General features: G+C 37.8%; 1 protein-coding gene across 1 annotated transcript in view; it reads right to left on the reverse strand.

The window, feature by feature from the left end:
• Window positions 1-18,049, reverse strand: part of LOC306850267 (arf-GAP with SH3 domain, ANK repeat and PH domain-containing protein 2-like) — a 59,432-nt gene extending 41,383 nt beyond the window's left edge. The window contains exon 1 of the mRNA XM_079385804.1: window positions 17,522-18,049. Within this exon, the coding sequence (XP_079241930.1) occupies window positions 17,522-17,647 (126 nt within the window). The 5' untranslated portion in view covers window positions 17,648-18,049. The remainder of the gene's footprint in view (window positions 1-17,521) is intronic.
• Between the last annotated feature and the right edge of the window lie 2,162 nt (window positions 18,050-20,211).

Below are 20,211 nucleotides of genomic sequence, written 5' to 3' on the forward strand. Positions count from 1 at the left end.
CAGTTATAATGTAATTGTTGATTACATATGAAAGACATTCTTGCTTCACTAACACTGTTAACTCTTCATTAGACTTCAGTAGACTTTTTCACAATATAACATTTTATTATTATTAATAAAACAACTACATTGTTATTTTTCAGCCTTTAGACAATATCTGTTTATATCTGCTCTCAAATGGCTTGAAAGGGTGAAAGAGACTAAAGCATATTCGAAACATGCAAAAAAAAAAGTTTTAATTAAATTATATTTATCGTATTATATGTTCCCAATATAAGAGAAAACAACTAAATAAATAAAAAACTTGCCTATATGTTATCTAAAAAATTTTTTTTAGATTTTTTCTAAAATCCTGCAGCCCTAACAGCATAACTTTCAGGACCACAGCAGGGTGAAACACAAAAAAATTATATCAAATTGGAAAATTTGCATCAGGCATTGAAAAGCAAAATAGCGTCTCAACATAATAGTTCCTCTACTGGAGCAGCCCAGCTCAGATGTGGACAACCGATCACACATCCTCCAATCACCTCTCAGTACCTCCACGCTGCTTATAAAAGCCTCAACCCTCCAGATAAATCTAATCAAACACCGGCCTCAACATCCTCTGCCGTTCGGCCCTGTTCACAGAAGACTCCGCTGCTCCCAAAATGGAAGAATGTAAATCCTGCTTTTATTAAAAACACTGTGTAATATTTATTTTCCAAACATGTCAAAGGCAAGCCTTCTAGATGCTCGCCTGACGGCTGGCCGTGTTTTATTTAAACGGAGCGCTGAGCGTTCAGTTTCAGAGCGGTAGGTAGACGGACAATGCTTTTACTCATGATGGGGAGAGAGCCGGACCGTGAACCACTAAAACCAAGACGCCTGACAAAGCAAAATGAGAGTTTACTAAGAAAACAGTACAGTTATTAATAAACCAAATGATTTCATAAAAATAGAAAGAAATTCACATTAACACCACATTAACTAACCACAGTTTTATGAAACAACTACATTTCAGTAACCACAGGAAAGAATCAGCCAGTCTTTTATATCCTTTCATCCTTTTTCTTAATTATCTTTGAGAGGGATTACACCTCAGCACACAAAAATAATGATATTTTTATTAAATACCGCTAAAGTTATTGAGGGAGTGAGCGAGATATGACCTAAACTTGACTTGAGTCAAATAGGGAAGCAGTTTCACATCAGACTACTGAAAAAAAAAACTCATTCAAGTTTCACTTCACAGTGTGTCTTTGTTTTACACACGGAGATCTACTATACAACTGTCCTTCACTGAAGTGACATGAAAATTGTAGGAGAAACAGGACTTTATTGCAGCATTCATAAGTGGATTACTTGTATTAGGTACTAATCCCAGTGACTAGTTAAGCATCAACCACCTGTCTCTTCACAATACTTTAACGCTCTGCTCTAAAACTTAGGAAATATAATAGGAGTCTGATGTTAGGAGGCTGCAAACTCCAAGAGCTTGATACTCACAAATCACATAAAAATATTGTAGTTGCGTCAAAGTGATCAAAAGTGACAGTAAGACAATGTTAAAAAGGTTTATATTTCAAATAAATGCTGTTTTTCAAACATTCTATTCAAAGAATATTGAAAAACAGAATCTATACGTTTCCAGAAAAATATTAAACTGTTTTTGTCAATAAAAAAAAAAAAATGTTTCTTGAACACCAAATCAGCATATTAGAATGATTTCTGAAAAATCATGTGACACTGAGGCCCCGTTTACACTAGTGCGTTTTCGTTTTAAAACGCATACGGATACGGCTATCGTTTACACTACTCTGGCGTTTTCCAGGTCGAAAACGGAGACTTTTGAAAACGCTGCAGACCCCGTTTTAGTTTGAAAACTCCGGGGTTGCGTTTCAGTGCAAACTGAGATTTTTTGAAAACGATGGTGTGGCTGCCCACATTCGCTCTGCGTATCCTTGACGACCGCGTAAACAATAACATCATGCTCGTTACTGTACCCATAGATATGTATGGGTAGATTCCCCATTCGACCGCTCCAAGCACGCGCCATCTAAATAATAGGGAATCTATCTATACATATCTATGGCTTTACCTGCATGAATGGCCATGTGACATGCGGAAACGGGGGCCAGTGTAAACAGGGATCATTTTCATTTAAAAACAAAAACGCACTAGTGTAAACGGGGCCTGAAGACTAATGATGCTGAAAATTCAGCTTTGCATCACATAAATGCATTGCATTTAAAAATATATGAATATAGAAAAGATATTTTAAATCATTCACAATATTACCATTTAGTGTATTTTTCATCAAATAAATGCAGCCTTGGTCAACATAAGACTTCTTTTTCAAAAACATCAGAAAAGTCTTATGACACAAAATTTTCAAAATCAACCAATATTTTATTTTGCTCTTAATACAGAAGTTCGGGGGTAAAATGATGGCATCAGATGGCAATAACATGGTAATTTAGAAGGCCCATTTCAAATGAAATACTGAAATCCTGATACTGTTTTCCAGTGAATCCTCCATTTTTAATGGCCAGTTTCCCATCCATAATAGAACAAGGCTCTTCTACTGCCTCACAAAACCATGTGTTTCCCTTTTATGTGCAGAAAGAGCTGCATTAGAGTGATGTGCAGTAAAATCTGATCAAGTAGCTCTCTGTCATCTGAAACCACCATCGGCCACCATTTATCTTCATCTCTACAGACCCTGTGCTCCTTCACTTAATCTCATTTTACTGGCCTTTATCTTTATCTATAAGTGAGGCACTCAGCCCTGGACAAACTGAGACTGTGTTTTAATGAACGCACATCTCGGAAGGAGATTTGACGCTACATTTCCTAAGCTACACCTTCTAGTATATCTTGAAGGAAAAATTAAAAAGGCACACAATGTCTTTCCACAGCTCATGAAGAGCACACAAGGGGTTAAAGGGGGTCTACTCTCAATGAAGTGCTGTTATGACAACACAGTGGCATTTTTTCATCATCCTCTTTCAACATTAATCTTCATCGGTTTTAATTTAAATCGGTGAGGCACTAAACGGGGTCCTTGAAAGAATGCAGAGGGCAGAACTGTATAGGCTAAGTGCCCATCAAACTTCATCAGTCAATGTTAGCAGAGAAACAAAGAAGGACACACCAAAAGAGGCGCATATACCACAGTCAGCATTCGTGCGATATTTTCATTATGTTGAAACACATTCTGACAGGCTCCTTGAGTGTTAAATAAGCATGCAGGGACCGACAAGATGTTGTGTTTGTGATTCTGACAGTGTGAAATGAATTACACACCTGCCACACGCTCACTCTGATCTGTGGAAATACCTCACTTCATCTGAAACTGAAAAGTGTCCTCCGAAATGCCTGGTAGACACTGTACAGTTTGGGGTTATCCCAGACAAAAGATGACCAATGTGAAGCAATCATGGTGATTTCTTTAGTTGTAGCTCCTAAACGACCGTTGGTTGAACGTCTGATGCATATCGCACACAAAATTGGAAAAACCTCACGAGTTTCAAAGTCATAGGATTGGTTAAATTATACAGGGTTTCCGGGAGATTTGTGTCGCGTTCTTTATCCTTCCACCTGGAAACAAAGATGACATGACGTCAAAACCCCTCATGGAAGAAGAAAGCCTGTGTGTTTACAACTGTGACGATGAGCGCTTATCAGAATCAACTAAACGCTGGATTTTCAAAATTATGTAAAATATTTAAAGTTTGCACTGCAGCATAGAATCTTTAAAATATTGCCAAGAGTTATGCACACTGTTATTGTAGGGACATTTCCACGCCCCTAAGCATGACATGGCACAAAGTTCCCAGACCATCCAAAAGCGAGTTTTGATTGAGTGACTTTGATTGAGCGCCATGCAGCAACTGTTTCAGGTGGTTCAATCCAATTTGGTGAACTGGTTCAAATTCGATTAGCTCTAGCAGCCAATGTGGTAACACTGAGAATTATGTTGTAACATTTCTAAACACTGGTCAGGAAGGGAGGTCAGGGGGAGGTGGAAAACGATCCTGCAAGTTTGAATTACAAATTCGATTTGATTTACACTAGGGTTGCAAAATTCCGTGAATGTTCAAAGTTGGAAACTTTCCATGGGAATTAATGGGAATATATTGAACTGAACAGGAATGTATGGGAATAAACTGGAAATTTGCAAAACTGCAAATTAGCCTGTAACAGGGAACTTAAATGTAGTTGAAAAAACATCTTGCATAGTCTTGGTAAAAACAACCAGATTTCATGCAAAATCAGATGTGCATTCCTCAATCACATGCACAGATCATTTCTAGAATCTGCACACTACAGCAGGACTGTTGAAGTCACACTACTGCATTTGAGCAGTCAAATAAGTTTTGATGATATTACTAGGTAAATATATTTGATCTATTGTATTAAGGTTTAACTAGCAAAATAAACATGTGTTTATACAGCAGCTAGCTAGACAGTAAATCAGATATGTTAAATGTAAGCTAGCTAAAATAATTTCTTTGACAATTTTAGAGGCCAGCTATCATGGTGCTAGCTAACTCAACTGTGATGTCATTTATTCTGCTAGCAAGTTTTCTGTTATCACACAAGAAAGTAGGTTAAATTCCCATAAATTCCAACTTTGAATATTATCAAAATCCCCCAGCTTAACTTCCCATGGAAAGTTTCTGATATTTACTGGAAATGTTTCGACCCTTCGCAACCCTAATTTTGACAGAAATGATAAGTGTACTTCAATATCTCCCCTGTAATGTAAATGGACTTTGTGTTTCAATGTGTTCTTCCGTTTCCAAAAGTGCAACAATGTCACAAATTCATCTTTGATAGCACTCAGGTGATAATGGGCAACACAGCATCTGCCAAAGAAATGAGACATTCCTTGTACTAGTGGTGTCCTGGCATCACTATCCCGCGCTGGCGCACAAAGCATCAGCAGGCTCTCTCCCATCTTTCATTTGCTTTATTTCCGTTAACTAATGTATAACAGACACCCTGAACACTGCCAAAACATTACAAAACCGAAAGTTTGATGACTATCCCAGTGCAGTGAAATAGGGACCTTCAAGTCAATATGACGTCAGGCACCATCTGTCCCGCTCCAGTCTGGAGAGCAGCATCTCTGAAGGTGCCAGGCCATCACTGGGGTGACTGTGTCACTCTATATTCCCCACACTGGTGGGAGAGCGCCGGGTTTCAGAGCCCATCACCCTTTCAGGCAGCAGTGACCCTGATTTATGGGACACCAGGGAAGAGTCACACCATGGGCCAAATGGGAGGAGCGTTCTCCTGACAGATGCTGCCATGTGTCAAACTGGCAGGACCAAGCCTCAATCCAGTGGAGTATTGCTTCAAATAAGGAAAATAATGACTATAATTGATGCCAACTTCCAATATTTAATAGATAAAGTGACTTAAAGATGCATCTTCTATGATGTGATTTTTTTTATTTATTTCTATACTACATTTTTTTTTTAAGTCCTGATACCATAATGAAGAAATCTTTTTACAAAAAAACATTAATATAAAAATTATAAATATATTTTTTTTAAATTTGAAAATGAATTAAATACAAAATATGTTAGGTTTTTTATCTTAAAATAAATTGACCTTTTAATGACAAGACACTGAGAAATAATTCTAATTTAGTTTTGAGAAGCGTCTTGTCATAAAAAGGTCAGAGATTTTTTTTAAAGAAAAGCATAATTTTTTTATTTAATTAATTTTCAGATTGTTTATTTTTTCAGTACTTATTAATATTTGAAAAACCTTTGTATAGCAAAATGCTCTCATAGGTGTAACCAACATGCAGGAACAGAAAAAACACAAAACAGGAAATTATCTCCTATAGACCCTTGGGACTGTTTCAAGGTCAGTAAGTCTTTTACAATGAGCACCTCCCAAATACATACTGATGAATGCATTAAGAAATTATATTTGTATAATAAATAAAATCAATACATATAAATACATAAGTTAATAAATAAAAAATACTTTTTTAAAATACAAATTTAAACCCTTAAATGAAAATGAGCTGTGTCAGATTATAGCCTTTTTGGTTTCATTGTTTAATGAAGTTTAATCCACAACACAGGAATGAAAAGTTTATTAAAAAAATTATTTTATTTTATTCTTAGAAATCCTAATGTCTTCCTGATCGTCTGGAAATCATTCTTTAACAACCTCAACCCATATTCACCAAAATCACATGTGTGTAAGCCCTGCTTACCACCACTCAAGAAATAGCCCAACCACAACCGGCCATCAGCCCAAAACGGCTGACCGAAGCAAGGCCCTAATCGGCCGCCTGGCCCTGGTTAAGCCACACTTGGCCCAATGCAAAGATTTAACACACTTGCACTGTATTACACAGTTTTTAAAACTTAATGCTTTTGCCTAAATTTAAAATTATAAACAATAATACTGTGAAAAATGATTACAATTTAAAACGACTGTTTTCTATTTGAATAATTTTAATTCCTGAGATGGCAAAGCTGATTTTTCTATTCCAGTCTTCAGTGTCACGTGATCCTTAAGAAATTATTCTAATATGCTGATTTGGTGCTCAAGAAACAGTTATTATTATTATTATTATTAATATTATCAAGGTTGAAAACAGTTGTGCCGCTTAATATTTTTGTGGAAACCGTATTATTTTTTAAGACGGTGGGCTGTCACCCTCAGTTACTGAACATAATGATTCAGGATCACTGCACATGGTGGGATTAACCGTGACCCGGTCTACATTGTTCTCAGATTTGCAAATATTTGGTTACGGCATGTCTAGTGTAGGTTCACACTCACCCCCTCCATTCCCACCACCCCAAACTGACAAAAAAATAAAAAAACAATTGTGGCAACCAGCATATTTCTGATGTATCACAATCTATTTTTTACTTCCTCTCACCACGTGCCTTATAGTCACAACCCAGACGCCAGTGCCGCCCACTTTGAAGAACAAAGCAGGAATCATAGGAGCGTCGTCTGTGGGGCGCGTGCTTGGCTCCTGTCTGGTGTCACTTTATTACATGTCGCACTTTCATCCCCCCAAACCAGACAAAAAAAAACAGTCTAAACACAGTTGAACTTGGGCCAAAAGAGGCCGTCTGGATCGCAATTATCCAATTCAGTGGGGAAAGTGAGCCGATTAACATCCTGGTTTCACCGAAGCACCAGATGTTTTCGCAAAACAAACAAATATTGGGAAGGGTGCAGCAGTTCTGGGTTGCGTTTTCTTCACGTGTGATATCTGACACCGCTGTAGTGTTTGTGAATGGGAGCCATGAGAATGGTGTGTTATTATGGAGCAGTCTGATAGCCCAGACAGGCAGTAAACTCCACCCTGTGTGGTCCACTCGTGTGATGGAGGCATGGGTGTGCTCCAACTCTCAAGTGTCTAATTTGTCTCAGTTCAAACGTAAAAGAGAGTTCAGTTCATCTTCATGCAAACAATGTTGTATATGGTCAATTTTGGTTATTCACTTATTAAAAATACATAACTAATGCCATTTATACACAGAATTAATTTAATTTATCTCTTTATGTAAATTTCTGAATTGAAATATCATTGACATTTTTTGCACAAAATCAACAATAGTCCTGTTATCATAATGAAGACGAAAACCTCAGTAATAGAATGATTACTTAAAAAAAACTAATGGTGAAAATAAGCAGGTAAGACTATAATGACTGTGTTATTAAATCTCTTAAAATTATTACATCTTTTTATGACAAGACACTTGTCAGCCTTGTCATACCTTGTCAGCTACACAAAAAACAAATTCCTCACAGAGGTTTTCATTTCACAAACTAATCTGATTCGGAGTTCCTCAAGCCTCTCAATTTTGACTCAAACAGATGTTTTTGTGCAGCGGAAAGGGATCGGATCTGGAGGGTTGCCCAGTATTTTAATGCACTCTTTGACCCAGGGTCAAACAGTGACGTCTTCATAGTGTGTCCAGCATGTAAACAGTACAACAACTTACTTTGTCAATAGTGGTATAAGCAGAAGAAAAAAAAATCAAGAATTCCTCTGTATTGGTTTCTCTGTTTTTCTGAAATGGTCATCTGATTTCTTCACTAGATGTACACAGAGCTATTCCAGGGCACTATAATTGAGTTGTCACTGCCATTCAGAAACAAGAATAGCCTTTTCCCAGTCATGGGCTGTTGCAGAAAGAGGAATTTAAAGGAATTCAAAATACAGCTCTCCCGTCATTTACTCTACCACTAAACTCAGGAAACTAGTTTCTCACTTGGTATCTTGCTTGACCCCAATGTTTGTGTGTAGAACAATGTCTATAATGGAAACTGAAATCCATCATCGGTCTTGAATTGCAAAATGTGGTTTGCAGACACTCATGTAGCATCAAAACCATGTAGCATGAATTTCAAAGAGCTACACAAAGACAAAGGGGGCTTTTAATATTGTGTGTATAGACTAATGAGCTCCATTACTGTGATTGCTATGGCATATCCTCTCAATAATGCTCCCAGAACACCTTGTCTGCTACACCAGCCGGATTGGGATCACAGCCAGGGTTTATTAGCTCAGCCTGTGACACAGTTTGTTCACAAACACACAACAGAGGGACCAAGAGTGCGATAAAAGCAGTTAATGCCACCGTTCTTAAAACAGCAGTATTGTTTTTAATATTTCAGTGTACACCACAGTGGTCTGAACTCATCCTTATCCACCTTCTCACACATTCAACATCAACAAATTGCTACTAAACCGCACTTTAATTCTGGAGTGCACAAAATAGTGTAAATTGGCTAAAAATGATGCATGGCCCAAGCTGCTGTGCAAACTCAGCAAACCACCTTCAGACATGAGAGGAGGAATAGACAGAAAGAAAAGCTGCAACTCATTTAAAAAACATATGACTGGAGTATAGCGTACATTCTTCCTTCTGGAGCCATGCAGCCAAAGAGCATTAGAGTTAGACTGGGTTTTACTAGTTTACGCAATGATATTGGTTTTAGACTACATACTATGAGGCTGGGTTTTACAACATTGCACATTGTTACTGACTTGTTACAGACTTCTCTTAAATAAAGATTAGACTGGTCTTTTCTAGACTACAGACTAAGCTTTTCTAGATTACAGAATAGACTGGGCTTTCCTAGTTGACAGAACAATACTGGTTTTACTAGACTACATAGTATGAGGCTGGGTTTTACAATGCTGCAGATTGTTACTGACTTGTTACAGACTTCCCTTAAATAAAAATTAGACTGGTCTTTTCTAGACTATAGACTAGGCTAAACTTTACTAGTCTACAGAATAGGCCTAGACTGGGCTTTACTAGTTTACAGAATGATATTGGTTTTAGACTACGTGAAGCTGGGCTTCACAACACTGCAGACTGTTACTGACTTGTTATAGACTTCTAAACAATGTAGCAGTGCCACATTCAGAAGGTTCAACTGGATAGTTTAAAAAAAAAAAAAAAAAAAAAAACACTGAAATGCAACGACACTTACATCGTCACTGCATTGTGTGCCACTGATAAGGCTACCTGATGCACACCTAAAATGTGGATTTATATTTTAAATTCGGAGAATATTCAAAATTTGACATTTTGTTTTGTGACGGCCCTACTACAAACAATGCTAAACTTTGCTAGACTACAGAATAGACTGGGCTTTACTAGACTACATAGTATGAGGCTGGGTTTTGCAGCACTGCAGTTTTTTACAATCAAGGCTTGACTTGTCACATTTCACTGCAGATAAGGTTGTCTTTTACTTCACTACAGACAAGTCTTGGCTTTATCAGACTACTGAATATGTGGGGGGGTTTCTAAATTACAGTCTATGCTGTTTTACCAGACTACATACTAAACTGGGTTTTATCAACCAGGGTTTTACTACTGTAAAGTGTGTAGTCGTTATACTTGACTACAGATTAGGCTGGGTTTTGCTAGACTACAGATTTGTCCAGACATTACTAGACTGCAAAATATGCAGAGTTTTACTAGACTTTACTAGAGAATAGGTTGGGCTTCATAAGACTATAGACCAGGCTGGGCTTCACTACACTACAGACTATGCTATGTTTTACTCGGCTGTAGAGCTGCACAATTCATTGAAAAGAAACTGGAATTGCAATTCGGCAAAGGCTACGATTTTTTTCAAGCACAGCTTATCAGTGAAGTACTGTTCTGTGATCATTAGTAAATCTCCATCTGAAGGCCAGAGGGTACACTTGCACTGAAAATCCAAATATGGCCCACATAAGAAAGGTAATGTACATCGTTCCAGGAAATCCCATAAAGCGGTAGCTGAATAAACAGAAGATTGAACTTCATTCAACGCATGCAAATAGCCAAAGAAGCTGGCATGGTGTTAAATACAAACAAACAAACATGATTTATGTGAGTTCTTCAAATCTTCTCATGTATTTTCATTATAATAAGGTATACTTACAAAGCAATGCTAATCGACATAGCCTTTATCAATGCGTAGAATACCATGAAATAATATGTTGCATGCCTCATCTCACATCTCATTTTATTTTAAAGACTCGACTGACTCAAGCATTTACTACTGATCATAGAGCAGTAACTCACTGAAAAGCTAAGCATAACAGCTTTCACGATTTCATAATTGCACAAAACCGAACGATTTAATTGCGATTTCATTTTGATTTTGATTATTGTACAGCTCTACTTGGCTGCACACTACTGGGTTTCACAAGACTACAGAACAGGCTTTGTTTTTCTAAGACCGCAAACTAACCTTGGTTTTACTACACTACAAACAAAGCTGGACTTGACTACTGTAAAGACATGACTACAGATTAGGCAGGCCAGACTACAGAATTTTCTAGTATTTCCTAGATTAGTCTGGGATTTAGCAGACTTTACAGGCCCATGTTTACTGAATTTCAGTTCCAGACCAGGCTTTACTTGACTATAAGACTCATATCAGCTTCTTTATACTACAGACTAGTCTTCTCTGGATTGCAGTCTAGGCCAGCCCAATAGACTACAGAAGAGGGTTGGCTTCATTAGATTACAGAGTAGACTTGGCTTAGCTGGCCTAGGCAGGGGAAAGAAACATCATGCCCTCTACAGAAGCAATTACCTTTAAAAAAAATTATTTTACCACACCATGACCTTGTCAGTTCACTTTAGTAAATAAATGTTTCTTAAAAAATGAAATCAGATTTATGAAGTTGGAATAAGCCAAAATAACCATTACCCATTTAGAACAAAGACAATAGCAAAAAAAAAGTTTTGCGCTGTGCCATAAATAGAAACTGTTACTATAAAAGCACAATGGCCTTTGCTTGAGTGATTTTACAAGGCTAAATAATGTGCTCTATTAACTCAAACAAGTTTTATTGAGACTCATCTCTTGTAGCGGCACGGGACTGCCCTAAGCAACCAATGTCAAACAAACACAATCTCCCTCAGGACTGCTGTTAAGTGCTCCATAAAAAAGAAGGTAACTCTAAAGCACTAGAGTTAAAATGCTCACCTACACACACACACACACACACACACACACGCGTGTCATCTCTAGTTTAAAACACATTACTAATGGACTAATTTGCCAGGCAAGAAAACAGCACAAACTAAAGCTGTGTGGACCACTCTTGTCTTGATGGCAGTTCAACTCAACAAAACCTCCATTGTTTAAGCTGAGTGTGTATGTGTAATTGTAAGTGAAAGAGAGAGAGAGAGAGAGAGCGAGAGAGAGCGAGAGAGCGAGAGAGAGAGAGAAAAGAAGGGAAAGTGCAACACGCTGCTGTGATCACAGACAACTAGCTACTTGACTGGGTCAAAGTCCTATAGAGAAACTCTACAAAACTGAACTAGCACACCAACCCCAATTTTGGAATACATTTAAGCAAATTAAACATATGTGATGTTTGTGATGAATAGTGAAGGTTCCTCATCTCTTGAAAGCTCATTAGTTTATAGGTCATTTTGCCTTTAGTGGAAGTACTTGTCAACAGGAAGACCTTTTGCCCTGCAGTATGCACTTCAAAGAAAAAAACCCTGGTTTATGTCCTACTGGCTACATAGCACATCAAGTGTTACGAGACATACTGGACTGACCACAGCTCTTCCACAAAACTAGGACCTGAGTTCAGCTGTTAAAGTAAAAACACAAAAACCATGTCACCTTGCCCATCGGATTAATGGTTAACCCAAGATCTAAGATGCCGTCTGAAAGGGATGGTGCACCTAAAATAAATCACACTGTTCCAAACCTGTATGACTTTTTCTTCATAAAAGGTGATTTTTTTTTTTTTTTGAAGAATACCCTGCTTACTCTTTTTAATATTATGAATGGATCCCTTTCCTTTGACACATGACAAATGTCTAAATATTTATTTACCCATGTGAACAAGGAAGACATCTGTCAAACAGGTAAAGCCAGAAAACTAACTCCCTCTGAACACTGACAATTTACAGTAGGCCCTATTCCAACACTAAAAGGAGGGTTAAAAAAGGTGTCTAGTGATTAGTTTGACTCAGAATACCTGAAAAACAAAAACATGGATAGACAGATATTGGCTCCTGTTTTAATGACTGCTTTATAATTTAAAGCGACTGCAAGGGAGTGTGTAAACTCCAGGAGACTGATGAAGGTGCAATCTGACAAAATGAAGACCAAATGTGAGTGCTCCAGAAGCATTCAATGCGTAAGAAACTCTCCACATTGAAGAGCCACTGTGTACAAACCATACGGGAGAAACTGTAATTCTACTGCTTTTATGATGCGTTTGTCTTTTTTGGATCTTTACAGATGTGGTCAATATAAACAGCTGTTGTGTGGAAAGTAGCTGTACCAACAGTCTTTAAAATTTAACTGGGTATGGAAAAACATGAGGATGTGTAAATAAAAATGTCATTTTGGATGAGCTATTCCTTTAACATCAAAAAAATTGAAAATTAAAGTCCTTGCTTTTTAGAAACATGACAAACCTTTGGAATTCTCCTGGATTTCTATTTGTTTTTCAGAGATGAACAAGCTATGCTGTTTCACACTCTTCATGTCTATAAGACTTCAGCAGCAACATTAAAAATTCAGTTGCTGTAAAAATAGCAGCGCTGAAGAGAGCCTGTCGAAATGTGGACATGCAGGTGGCATTTGCACATTTGCACACCAGATCAACACTGGGATCATGACTTTGACTTCTACTTTTCCATGGTTCAAGGAAATCCCCTTTAGCAACATACAATAGAGTATATAATCATAATCATAACAATACTTCTGCAAATTATGACCAAAAACAATATGGCCGCCAAAACATTATGCATCCCTCAACCTATGACAAATTTAAAATATAGCAGAAATCAGAATTATGATGCAAGCCAGAGGAAAAGTCAAAGAGTCCTCACATAAGCTGTTGAGTTTGCTAAAACTGAAAGCGACAGGTACCTCTGGGAAACAGATGGCCGTCTTTAGAGGACACAGCAACAAATCAATGGCGGGAACTTCATTAATGAAGAAGTAGAGCTTGACAGTTCACAATGGCCCTGAAAAGGGACATGTCCCTAGTAATCGGTGATAAACCACCTGGACGGAATGGAGGGCCTCCCTGCCCCCATTAAAATTACTGAACAAAGGCCAGTGCACTTGTGAACCCTAGCAGATCAATGCACCCTGTTCCACCCAATTAATGGGATTTCCTCAACCGCACTTTTCCAAGATGTCATCAGGGACTCAGGGTCTTTCAGCATCTATCATGTGAGAAACAGAGTTCCAGAATCTGTTGGGAAAGGCCCGTGAATTTGGCCCAAATCAAAGGGGAAATTTCCCCAGAAAAACTGATGGAGTCACAGCATGGTGACCACCAGAGAAGCACTTACTCTCAAACAACTCTCCTTTTTGGCTGATGTCACTAAGGTCGTTTATCTTCCAATCAAATCCTGATGGATAAAGTCCATGTTCATTTTAATTCTTATAATTTCCCAGTGGAATATCTTGTTTCATTTGAAAATGCTTCCTGTAAGTAAATGGGATGCAAATGCAATTTCATATTGACATTCTAATTATTCACAAGGAGTGAATTATGCTCTAAAAAGACAGCAGGTTTATGTTCCAACATGCAGAGAGAACAGGTGCTAGTGTTGTTTTAGCTTTTGTCCATTGAAATATCAATTCCTGGTTGCTTTAAACCCCCGAACCTCACCTGTTCCACAGAGCAGCTGTTGGTTCCATCAGCATTGTTGGGAGATTGTGATCAAGAACCAATCCAAGTAGACTACATCCTAACTAGACTGGTTCAGCTGGTGACCATCCCAAGTGACCACAGCTGGTTATCAGTTTAAGGCCTTTTTTGAACACTATACTGAACATCAATCATCTTTTTCCACAGTGTAAACTAACATTAATATCTGACAGGAAAATCTGATTTTCGTATACAAAACATCTGTTTAGACAAATGCAGAAATAAATATTCTGCAGGCATGTGCATTTCTTTTTGGTTGGCCCTTTTCTTTGCGGTAGGATGGAAGAGAGATTAGAACACCTCTGCTTAAAAAAAATCTGCCACACTGACAGCATGCAAATATTTGTGTCCGTTAAACAGACGCATTAACAGCCGTTCATCCAAATTAAAATGTTCATCTTACCAAACATGTGAAAAGGTCTTAAGCTTTTTACACAGGTTCCAACAGAGTAGGACAAAAACGTATGCCTAATGACAATAAGTTAACCTTATTTTTCTTGTGTTCTACATAAGCAATCATGTTAACACCTTTACAACAGGGGCTCATTTGTTAATGCATTAGCTAATATGAACTAAGTTTTATATTATTTATTAAGCTTTGTTCATGTTTGTCAATGTTCATGTACAGTCAGTGCATTTAAAAAGCCATTTCTAGTCACCAGAATATTATATTGATATTCCTGAGGACAAACTTGGATATTAAGAGAAACACTGTTTTACAAACTGACAAAATCTGTAGTTCAGAGAGTGCTTATTTAGTTGATTAGGACTTCCGGATAAAAACACACCACTGGCTTCAACATCCATAGGTTGTCAGCAGGCAACAAGGCCAATGCCAGTATTTCTTAGGAATGCCATACCATAGTGATTTCCCAACTTTCCCTCAGTAATCCCCAAGCGGAGTCATTCAGCGGGATCACACACTTCACTGAAACACTGTGAACTCTGTGTGGAAGGCACAAAGATGCACTCAAACCACACAAGGGTGGGCAGAATTGGCCTCAAATGTGTTTGAAACACTTTCTAAAGATAAAGTGCAACCGAGGAGACGAAACTCCTGCCAACATCTGAACACGAAAGTCAGCTTATGCTCAGTTTGAACTAGGCTATACAGCTCTCTTTGGCCTACAAAAGCAGGCTAAATTCATAAAAGTAGGTTAAACTTGCTTAAAAGAAAGTCTGGCTGTTTGTATCCATGTCCTAAGGCAACGTCATACCAGAAAATCGACATCGAGATAAATGTGAGAGAAGATACAGGTATCATATGAAGCGCTGATGCTTATTGATTCTGAACCCGTTGCCCTCAGCTAACCTCGCAATAAGACAAGGACACATCCCACCATAAATCAACCACACTCTCCAAAAGGCATGAAAGAGAAAGGCTATTAAACTAAAAACACCAATATGTTTCAGAGTCCATCATCTGATTTGTGGTCTAAAAAGCTCATTTTACTCATAAGGTGACTCGACACTAACAAGACGCAATCAATAAATGCTGGAAGAGCATTTGTATAGATGAAATACTGGATATGTTTGTCAGTGTCGAAACATTAGAAGTCCAAATGTAAGTGAATGTTTGGTTAAGAACAGCCAAACTGAAGACTAATCATTTCATTGTTTGAATAATTTCCTTTCTCGCACTTCTTTACCAGATATTGTAATATAGTAATATTTTACGGCCTTTATTTCCTCTGTGGCTGAAGCTTTTACAACTGCAGGCCTCAAATTAACTTGTTTAATTGCTTTAAAAAGAAATTATAATTCCTTCTATCTTGTCCTGTTTATTATCTGGCAAAAGCTGCAAGTTAAATTAGGCCCTTACGTTTAAGTGGCTGAAGCAATGAGACCCATGAGGGAAGCTGTTTCAAAGTGATGAGACAATACGGAGAAGAATCATTAACATTTCCTGTGAGCACAGCTACAGACCAATCACAATGCAGAACAGGGAATGACATCTGGGAAAACTCTGACAAATACAGATTCGGACTCTGTATGTTGGTGAGTGTTAAACGAATCGCAAAAACACCCAACTTACAACGATTCCATGAAACTGCAAATATGTGGACAGTACTATTTATGTCCCCGAAGCAATTACCACAAAGCCAAAGAGTGAACAAACAGCATGCAAGTGGAGGAAAACCAAAAATAATCATTTAGCTCCAGACTTCCTGAGTTCCTCATAGGAAAACACAGCCAGGACCTAACGCAGTTAGCCATTTGTAGAATTACCTTGAAAGCACAGGAATCATTTAACCCAATGGCATTACGAAATGTGCATTCGAGCCATAACCAGTCACATATCCTGTCAACAACACACCTTGCTATTAATATCAGCGAAAGTCACATAGCAACTGTTTCAACTAAGATAGCATAACATCACAACACATTGCAATGCTGTTATCTGTATACTTAATAACAAGTTCATACAGCCTGCAGCATCTATCACGGTTATAATCTGAAGCTGTGATGATGCAGATCCCACAGGAAGCTGTCTCTATTCAACAAAACACAAAAGCAGCAGAGCCCATCGGAGCTGAGAAAGGCTATTTATATCTAGTCAGGGCGAGGCTTCAGAAACTTGTAAGATGTTTTATATAATCTAGACACTATGAACTTTAGATGCACCATATTAGTATTCCCTGTTTGAAAATCCAGTATAAACTGGAAGATGTGTTTAGGTCTAATATGGTCGTCTTTACTGGTTTTAGAGGAGTTCTGGACACTTTTCCGGCTTGCCAACAAACTAAACTAGATGAACACCTGCTTGGCCAATTTAGGAGACCAGCAACAGCATCTTAGCCAGGCTGTGAGAACATCGTAAACCAGACTGAACCATAGTCATGGTTTTTGATCTTTTTTGCAGGTGTTCATTATGATGTCCAAAGTTGGACCATCTTAAGGATGTCAGGATGGTTTTAGAATATTGTAGCTGGTCAACCAGCCAAAAACCAGCTCTGAGGGATAAGATGTGAGATGCTGAATAATACAAGATGTGTTCATTGTAACAGGTGTTGATCAACTATTTTTCCTTCAATTTAAATTCTAATCCAATCGATGTATATCTATTTTAGCCCGTGCATGGTATTTTATCTAAATATGCAATGAATAATCAAACTGCCTGTGGTTTATTATATCTCATCAGGATGAGACAATGCAATACAGCAGTTGTCTAATGGGTGAGGCATCAACAAAGAGGGCGCGAGGATTTGCCTCCTCAGTAACTCATTTAGTAACTCCAAGGGGGGCAATAGCTGACTCTAGTGGTCTTGTAAGTAAGCAAAACAGGTTTTAGCAATCGCAGAATAGCAGGTTAGATAAAGTTAGGGGTCTCACCTCCTCCAGTGCGGCTACAGTATTCCTGCAGTGAGTCATTCTAGTGGTGAAGTTTGAGGCGGTGGGCGATTTATAATCTTCATTCGTCTCCGCCACAAACTCCGCCACTGTGATCTGGTCCGGCATTGTATTTCCTTTCGTAAAAACCACAAATATCCTCGTAATAACCGGTTGGGGTGCACCTAATGTCGAAATTCAGAGATAAAATGACGAAATAAAACTCTCATGAGCGTCCTGAAGTCTTATCATCGCTGTGTTTTGTCCTCGGTGGATTAAGACAAGTTGGGAATTAATAAAAATCATTAGCCAACTACTGAGAAGTGAGGCTTATCCGACGGGAAATCTCTCTCCCACGGTGTTGGTTCTCACTTCTTCCCGTGTAAGTGCGGATTCAGTTCACCCGTTTGATTATAAACCAGTCTACTGATGTAGTCCTCATCTGTTCAGGGACAGGAGTGTACGCTGTCGTGCTGGGATTGCTGCAGGCTTCAGATCGATGCAGCTCTTGCAGAGCAATTCAATGAAAGCGCAGAAATTGACAAAGTAAAGGTGGAGGAGATTCAATGAGAAAGGAGTGACCAATGAGGAACCAGAGCTGCCAGCTTTGAGCCAATCGGAACGGACGTAGGGCGTGGCCTGATTGTAGATCGCCTTTAGGATCGTGAGCGCCTCTCTTAAGGTGGAGAAGGACATTTATTGTGCGTGTAAATACAGAAATTGATGTTTAATGTCTCTCTGAGGTATTTTTACGAATTAATTTTTCTTTAAGTACATGCTATCACAATTTAATACTGATGTTTATTCTTAAAAAAAGATACTTAATGGTTTTTAACTCTAAAACAGGCAACGTGTACCACGAGATACATACACTTTAGTCTCTTGTAGGAGGCACGAGGAATAATTTTTCATCCGCTAAAGTTACTGTTATCATTATCATAATTGAGGTTGTTTGGAGTAGCCTATCACTTGGTTCAAATTTTCTGTGCTCGTTTTGTCAGTTTGACCTAAAGCCAACATGTCCGCCCATGGGGCTAGACATTCAGAAAATGTAGAAAGTGGGCATATTAATTTTACTTTTTTCAGCAAAATTTATTTGTATTTTTTTTTAAATGCAATACAACTAATATACAGAAGTCACAGAAATCACACAAAATACAAGGGGAAGCCCCTTTATAAAATATATATAAATATATCTCAGAGAAGTGGGGTGGATGGGGGTAATAAATAGCATCAAGGAGAGCAGATGCAGGGAAGAGCCGTATAGGCCTCTAGGCCCCCTGTACACAGTCCCCTTTCTATATATTTTGAGTTAAAAAATAGTGCAAATGTTAATATTTGCATGTAAAACATATAATATTACATTTAGTTGATCTTTGAACTAGATTTTTCTCTTGCAGGGTTTCACACAGCTCATTTTATGGTAGAGCAGGGGTGTTCAACCCTGCTCCTGGAGGGCCACCATGCTGCAGCGTTTAGCTCCAACCCTGATCAAGCACATCTGAAAAATCTGACAAAAGTCTTCAGGATTACATAAAAAAATTACATTTTGTTACATAAATTACATTATTATGATAGTTTAGGGATGGCGCTAAACCATGCAGGACAGTGGACCTCAAGGGTTGGAATTGCCCACCCTGAGGATAAAGATGAGACAGTTAAAAAATGTAAAAATACAAAATATGTCCATGCCTCAATTTTAGGATACTTACCACTGGTTTCACAGACAAGGCTTAAGCTAGTCCCAGACTAAAATGCATGTTTGAGCTGTCTCAACTGAAAATATCTTGCTCTGACATATCTTAAAATACGTCAGTGTCATTGTCCTGGGTCAAGATGCACACCTTAAGGCATTTTTGTAAAAGTTGCTTAAATATCTTAATTTAACTAAGACCTGGCTTAACATAAATCCCGTTTGTGAAACCGGGCCATAGACATGTCATACATGCAGCATATTTTGAATATTCCATATTTGTTTGCATCAAATAAATCATAGAATTATTGATGACTTGGGCTGTTTTTTATACCCTAAACAGGCAACATGTCCTGGCTGGGAGATACAACTCATAAAATCCAAAATATATCAAATATTACAAAAGTTATTTTGAATATGTTTTACTTAAATCCAGATTATATAAAAAGTGACATGGAATTATTTTTTGCTGATAATTTTCCACTCTTGCCTGTTTTAAGGTTAAAGCAATGCGCCTCTCTTTAGGTGGAGAAGGACATTTATTGCGTGTGTAAATACAGAAATTGATGTTTAATGTCTCTCTAAAGTATTTTTACAAATTATTTTTTTTAAGTACATGCTATCACAGTTTAATACTGATTTTTATTCTTAAAAAAGATACTTAATGGTTTTTAAAGCAATAGTTCACCCAATAACGAAAATGCTGTGATCATTTACCATGCAATTCAAACAAGGAATTATTTTCTTTTCTTTTTACAAAATAACAATAGTAATATTAATAAATAAATAAATAACAAATCTGGGATACACACTACTTTCCCATAAAATTCATTCAGAAAAGTATGTCATCATAAGAACATTTTCAAGACTACTTAAGTCATTGTGTGAGTAACATACTGAAGTCCTTATTGACTGAAAATCTTCACATTTGCTGTTGCTCACAGATATGATGGTCATTGTAATCGGTCATGTGATGGGCAAGAACGAATGGCGTTTCTCA

This window comes from Barbus barbus (assembly GCF_936440315.1).
Source record: "Barbus barbus genome assembly, chromosome: 30".
NCBI classification, from domain to species: Eukaryota; Metazoa; Chordata; class Actinopteri; order Cypriniformes; family Cyprinidae; genus Barbus; species Barbus barbus.